Genomic DNA, 7,502 nt, shown 5'->3' on the forward strand with positions numbered 1-7,502 from the left:
TTACCTCAATGACCAGTTAATAAAACACAGTAATATTGAAACACAGGAAGTGCACTGGTTGACACTAATTGTTAATACGTTCTCAAATGATGAGCACAACATGTCTCTGTTTCTATAAATGAGTTATTTTATGTCAGACTGTGTAATTAACCTTCAGGTAGATACTGTACATCCACTGTTTAAGTTAATGTCAAACATATGTTCCTAGAAAACAATGTGTCAGTCATTATGTCTTTACGCTGGTTTTGTTTATTTGTTGCTAAAATTGTCTCCTGGTTACACAAAAAATAAATAAATAAATAACAAAGCATTGTTACTGGGAAGCCTGTAAATGTCAAATCCTTGAGGGTCTATTTTTTAATTCCTTTAAGTCTTAACATGCCAAAGATAAGCCTCACAAGAACACTATAATTATGCTAGTTTAGTTCTTAAAACATGCTTATATTGATCTGGTATCATTGATATCACTTCCATTCACACTTTGCCCTATGACCACATCACCACCTTCATAACAAAATCACTGTCCAGCGTTACCTGTCATTGAGCACCTACAGTTTACATAAAAATGGGATTAGCTCCTATGTTAAAGAAAGGTTACATTTTGCCAAAATCTATTTTCCATCCAAGTTCTCTGTGCTAACCCTCAGTCCATGTCTTGATAAAATTCAGTAAGACTTTAGCTGGTACAAGAATGGTCTGTATCAATACATTAAGCACAACTTTTTCCCATCTACAGTATACAGGTTGTGCCAAAATTCAGGCATCATAGGCAATATTGTTAGTCTCTATAGTTGTTTCAGGTGTTACAATTTCTTAAGCAGAGGTACAAATTGAAATCATTTTGGCGTGTGATGTAGTAGAAGTCTGGGTGCCCAATTTGACAGAGAACGTCCTAATGTGCATATTCAGTATATTATACTGCTTTTGATGCCTGACTTACTGGACATCCACTAGATTTAAATCTGTCCAAAGATATGGTTTCAGTGAAACAAAATAAAGCATATCCACACTGTCAAGAGTTGTCTTTGGTCTTGGGCTCACAGATAATGACAGTATGTGACTATAAACCCAGGCATCCTGATGAATGAGGATGCCGGGGTTTCCCAGCAGCACCCTGTGTGCAAAGGCTACAGGGAAACCTTTAAATATTTACATCAAGTGAAATAGGGATATAACTATATCAAATAATATATTTTGAAATATAGCTCATTTGTTGTCCATTTTATTTATAAGTGCATAAGAACTGAGGCAAATGCGTGTCAAATTATTTTTAATTTGATAATGCTAGTAGTAAATTATACACACACACCTATGTGCAAATTAATTCTAATGTGTTGTAAAAAAAAAAAAAAAACCTGTGTGTGATGTTTGTGTTCTAGTTTGACATTATAAAAAATGTGTGTACATTACAAACTCAAAGAAAACAAGTCACATCATTATGACAGAACTATGTCATGACAATATTTTCAATGCATTACAATGTATGACCGTCAGTCAGAATTCATCAGTCTATCAGTCTAGTCAAGGAGTCCCCTGTATGGCATATAGTTGGCTTACAGTTGATGAATTTAGACTGTGATGGACATGGCAAGCCTTATATGTTTTTCAATATACAATATTGCTTTCATGCAGCCCAAACCTAAATTTGAATTCAATGATTTCTTATGAAACAGGGCTAACTCAAGCTGTTGTAAAGCTGTCAACAGACTGCAGATCTTGAAGCAGATGACAAATCAGGAGGCTGTGTGGTCCAGTGGTTAAAGAAACTGGCTTATAACCGGGAAGTCCCGATTCAAAATCCAACTCAGCCACTGACTCACTGTGTGACCATGAGCAAGTCACTTAACCTCCTTGTGCGCCGTCTTACGGGTGAGACGTTGCTGTAAGTGACTCTGCAGCTGATGCATAGTTTACACACCCTAGTCTCGTATCTTGTAAAGCGCTTTGTGGTGGTGGTCCACTATGAAAGGCGTTATATAAAAGTTATTATTAATATATTTTAATGAATATATACTACCACGTACTCTGGCGCAGAAACATATACATACATATAGCTATTGAGTTGGTGGTTATGCAAATACAGAAAAAGAATTGCAATATAACTTATTGTATAAGTATAACAAAATGATCTTAAAGCATGTGTAACAATTTCACACTGAGCACCAATTGAATGTAACGTAACTAGAGATACATCATTTAACTCACCTCGACTTGTGTCTACAGACCATCTGCAGCCAGAAAACAGCTAACTTCATTTAAATTTAAATTGCTTGCATTTTGATTACATAAACACCTCTAAGTAGTTGCTTAAAAGTAATACATTCCTGTAACCAATCAGTGCCTTTCCGACAATTTGCCAGTGATACACTAACAAATGAATATCTATTGTAAGAGTGCAATCTTTGTGACAAGCAACAGACATGCTACACAAGACCAGATAACAGAAACCTGGAACATGGGACAAGACACACCAGCTTCCACTCCAACAGTGCGCCGGGAGCTTCCCTTTTTTTTTGGCCAGTCAGCATATTATCAATGGGTAATTGTTCATTCAGCTCCATCTTCCTGCAAAAAGTATGAACTATGAACAAAATGATGAATTATGAGCACACCACACACTATGTACTCATTTATCATCATCATCTCTGGAACCATTTGCATTTCATACAAATTAGCTTTTATGCCATTCAATTATGCTCCACTATGCATTTTACTGCTGTCGTGGTTATCTTAATAAAGATGCAAAAAAAGAAGCGCCTTGCACACACAAGTTGTGCTGCATACTGTGAGTTACTTAGTACTGAGGGGTGCTGCTTTCATTGAATATAATCCAGTAATCCAAGCCAAGACTTCGGAAGATGTCCAAACCATGGAAACCACGGGAGGTCCCTATAACCTCAGGAGATAATTGAGCATTGTGGCTTTTATACAATTTATATTGTGTTTAGGCGTGTGATCCAAAATAAGTTGAATGCTGAATGCCCCTGAAGCAGCAATTTATTACTATTACAATTTGTACCCAAATAAAACATGCTTTAACTATAACACAGATCCTCTCATTAGCTAAACCTAAGCAATCATTTGAAGCGATCCAAGTCCCCTGCAGCTTTGAGTTGAAAGAGTGAGCTTTTTAGAATTAACTAAATTATGTAAATTCCATAAACTGCATCCAAGACCCCTAGGTAGAAACTGGGCAAGGCTTTGTGAGGTCTGAAAAATATTAGAAATTGCTCCCTAACTGGCTGAGTCGTACACAGACTTAGAACCTTGGTAAGCAGCTGCACACCAGGTTTTTGGAACAGGTATTACAGTAGGTTAGAGCTTAAGCTACTGTTATTGTGGATGCGTGGTGAAGGATATGGCACTTTCACAGCATATATCGAAAACCAAGAGAAATTTGCAGCAACAAGTATATTTTGTATTAACAGTAGGATGCTAAATACAGAAACAACATTTACAAAGGTACACTGTTAACAATGTTTAAGAAAAAAATGCAACATTTCTTTTTTCTCACAAAGTCCTTCACATAATCAATTAATCCTGATGCACCTACAGTAAGCTTGAAAGCCAAGCCATTGCAGATAAGTGCTGTAACAGCAGTGGCTATCCCATTGCACAATATCTCAGACCCAGCCTGCCTTTATAAAAACAAGGCTGGCTCAACACATGAAAACCACCTATTTGGGATACCACTTTCTTGAAGACCTGTAGAGACCTGCCTCAACATCCTCATGTATACCAATTACCATTGATGTGAAAAGAACATACGGCAGTTCTCCTCGACACCCCTGCAATCGGCGTCGAGGAGGACCCTGTACGCGATACGCTCCACACCCTCCACTTCCTTGCCCTCGTCTCCCGCCGAGACACCACTTGGCGGGAGCCCCTCCAATCACCGGAGGGCGTCAGTCCCCAGTGGGAGGCCCTGTACTCCCCGCTGGTCTCCAGGGGACCTGGGATGGAGGGTCCTGCACGGAGCGCTCGCGTCAGGAGAGATCCTGCGTCACTTTACCGACTCGGATGCCGCCTGCCCTTTCTGCGTTCAGTCCAAGTCAGTGTTTCACTTTTTTTTTTTTGTGCGCCAGGCTGCAGCCATTCTTTTTGTTCTTGAAGAACCTTCTGCTGCAGTTCTGGCTGCATTTCTCCCCCACCCTCCTCATATTCGGGCACCCTGTTCGTGGCTCCAGCAAGAAGACAGACCTCCTTGTGAATCTGCTCCTGGCTCTCACTAAACTGACAATTTACAAGACCAGGAAGCGCAAGATGATCGGGGAAGGTCTCTTTGACTGCGGGGCCATGTTCAGGGCCCTTGTCCAATCCCGGATTAAGTTGGAGCACGCCCATGCGGAGTCTGCTGGCGACATGGCCACTTTTGTCGACCAGTGGGCTCTATGGGGCGAGCTCTGTACCACCTCCCCTTTGGTTTTGAAAATGTAATTTACAGTCCTTTTTTCACCGGTTTTTCGTTTAATTAGTTAATGCCTATTTATTTAGCATCGTCTTTTATGAGGATGCTAATTTGAATTTTTTTCTCCAGTCGTCGCATTGACGGATGGAGGTGACGATGTCCTCCTTCTTTAGGCATTTATAGAGGCCTGTATTTACTTATTGTTGGGTGGATTGATTTAGAACAGTGATTAAACATAGTTTGAAATGCACCGATAGCTACTACATAAAGGTGGTAACATGGCATTATCTAAATGTGAACGATATTATCACAGTTAAATATTTTTTTCCAAACTTTCAGGCATCTCCGGGACCCTCTGAGTGTGTGGGCCCATGTGCTGGTGCACTGGATGCAGTGGCTGTTCCTCTGCCACTGACCCCAGAGACATCATACAAGGTAGCATGCACTGTGAGAGCTGTGTGCATGTGTTTCTGTAGTGGGTTAGTCTAGATCTTGATGTAGTACTTGAAAGCCAGCTACTGGCGTAGTGTTATTCTGAGGTGCACATTAAAAAGTGGTGCGCTTGCTCGCACATGCCTAAACAACTTCCTCTAAGAAAGCAGGGAAACAGCCATTTAAATCTGGTACATTACGTTGTTTTTGGTCATTTACATTGTTTAATTGAATTTATAACATTTTCCAGACTTTTACATCATTTTTAATGCAATTTTTCTAAACAGTAAACATTCCTTGCCTTTATTATTTTCTTTTTAAAATATTTGTAGTTATTCAATGTTTAATCTTTCTCATAATAACTAAGATCAATACAGTAATTCAGTGTAGACATGTAGTCCATTGGTTCACACATAAACATAACTATTTTGAAATGCCCGGCCTATTTAGTGCGCTTATAGAATAGCCTTAACCCTAACTATGGTCCTCCAGCCATAAAAATCCTCTTGACTGTGTCTTGACAGTAAAGTGTATGTGGGAACGTGCCTCAGCAAGAGACTAACATAAATGTGGAAACTATGCAAAAAGTGTACCCCCCCCCCCAACACACAAACACACACACACACACACACACACACACACACACGGGAAAAAATGTATCTTTAGTAAAAAGTGTTGAATTGTTAAATGAAGTAAATTTACCAGACCACCACAGGTGCTAAAGGAGGCGATGGATCCTGTAGAATTAAGAACAGCCCCGCTGTAGTAACACGATCTTTCAGCGCTGGAAGAGGTAGCTGTTGAATTGTCCAGGTACGCTTTCCGACCTTTCAGTCTGTTCTCTACCACGAATTTCTGTGATAAAAATCTGCTGTCCCTCTTCAGAATCAGGTGGAGCTCACTGCCAAAGGCGGGTATTTTGAGCCTGAGCCCCGGAAAAGCCAGTGTCTGCGGTCCAAGAGGTTCCCAGTGGTATAACTCCTGGGTTTCGTATTCCTCTCCTTTGGAAATAGAGCGAACTTCCCGAGAACTGCTGCCTGCATGTGGATATCTCTCCTGGCTGTCGAATCTCCCAGGACCCGGCGGAGCGGCATCCGGTAAAACCAGAGGGTAGACTGTCTCAGACTCCAAGTCTTGAAAGAAATGTGAACCTACATGAATAACAATTTAAAAAAAATAAACAATAACAGGTGTTTTGTCAACTGGTTCCCGTAAATTTTAATTGAAAAAATTCTGTTTCAGAAAAACGTGCTTTAAATAAAGATATATATATATATATAGCTATATATAATATATATATAATATATATATATATATATATATATATATATATATATATTATTCCCTCAGTGTATATTAATAGTAAAGTATATTATAAACCCTGTATTCGCTTTAATTTTGCTTATGTGCAGCGCTACTTTAAATGAAACAAAACTGTACAAATTCACCTGCAAAGTGTCTGCTCTTTATTATAGTATTTTAGAAAATAAATGAACATTAAAATGATATTGATTAGACACATTTTAATTTTGCAACATTATAATTACATTGTTCTTCATATAATCGCGTCAACGAACAAAGAAACACAAAACAGGAATTTACCTGAAGCTACCGTAGCAGTCAAAAACCACAGCTGCTGTAAAATCCCACAGATGTGGCCCAGATGCATATTCCCTACGACTCTTCAGTGCAGTTTTCACGAAATGAACTTGCCCTTGATAGCAGGTAACAATGCAGAAGTCTCCACTTAGGATACAGAGCTTTGATGCATAACATGCAAATGTGTTGTGTATGCACCTCCAGTAGGTTTTTATAGCAAACACGGGTAAACTAGAGCCCCTTTTTTCTCTCACACGAGATTGAAGTTTCCAAATGAATGAGTTTGAGTCCCGCAGAGAAAAGCTCAAAAGCCAGCACAGAATTAGAGCTGAGAACAGAAGAGCAGAGAAAGAACGAGAGGGAGAGTGAGAGAGACAGACCGGTACAGATCACATATAGTATGTATGTATATAGTGCGTACTGAGCAGCAGAGCGCACTAGAGGACTCCGACAGCATATGCAGCGCAGACATCCCCAAGCAACAGAATGCTACACATAAACACATACTTTGTACAGGGTTGGTGCTAAAAGAAAGTAAGGGGGGGAGGGGTCACACAGATACATCCCTTATTGGCCAGTCACCTTTTTTACCATGATATATGACTCAAAAGACTCGCAGCGTCGTGCGAGACAGTGAAAGCGGAGAAAGTAGTTGTTAATTGAACATTAATTTAACAAAGGAAGCCATGCTCAGTCAATTAAAACTACACTATTTACATTTCAAAAAGTGTTTGGCGAAACGTCACGTTTTTAATGTTAAAAAGGTGATGTCTTGCTTGTATTTATGACTGCACCTCAACTCATACTCTGTACATTCATTTATTGGACCTTTACATGTTCCGTAATTTTTCTTTTGTATAGTTAAACGCTATTTTAATCATAGCCTACTTAAATATCACACGTACATGGTGGCTATATAAATATAGGTTTTTAACATAGCCAAAATTATTGTATATACACCTGGCTAGTAATCTTCATATATCCCGGACTGAGGATGTACGAGAAATTTCGAACACTGGAACTCGAGTCGCTATTTCCAAAAAAAAAAACAACAACAACAACA

The 7,502-nt window shown here is 39.3% G+C and overlaps 1 protein-coding gene across 1 annotated transcript in view; it reads right to left on the reverse strand.

The window, feature by feature from the left end:
- The window catches only part of LOC121302267 (A disintegrin and metalloproteinase with thrombospondin motifs 19-like), a 104,419-nt gene extending 97,520 nt beyond the window's left edge, over nucleotides 1–6,899 (reverse strand). Inside the window, exons 1-2 of the mRNA XM_041232116.1 lie at nucleotides 6,443–6,899; nucleotides 5,543–5,991 (exon numbers count right to left, since the gene is read on the reverse strand). Coding sequence (XP_041088050.1) covers nucleotides 5,543–5,991; nucleotides 6,443–6,509 — 516 coding nt within the window. The 5' untranslated portion in view covers nucleotides 6,510–6,899. The remainder of the gene's footprint in view (nucleotides 1–5,542; nucleotides 5,992–6,442) is intronic.
- Nucleotides 6,900–7,502: the final 603 nt, after the last annotated feature.

This window comes from Polyodon spathula, chromosome 2 (genome assembly GCF_017654505.1).
Source record: "Polyodon spathula isolate WHYD16114869_AA chromosome 2, ASM1765450v1, whole genome shotgun sequence".
Lineage (NCBI taxonomy): Eukaryota > Metazoa > Chordata > Actinopteri > Acipenseriformes > Polyodontidae > Polyodon > Polyodon spathula.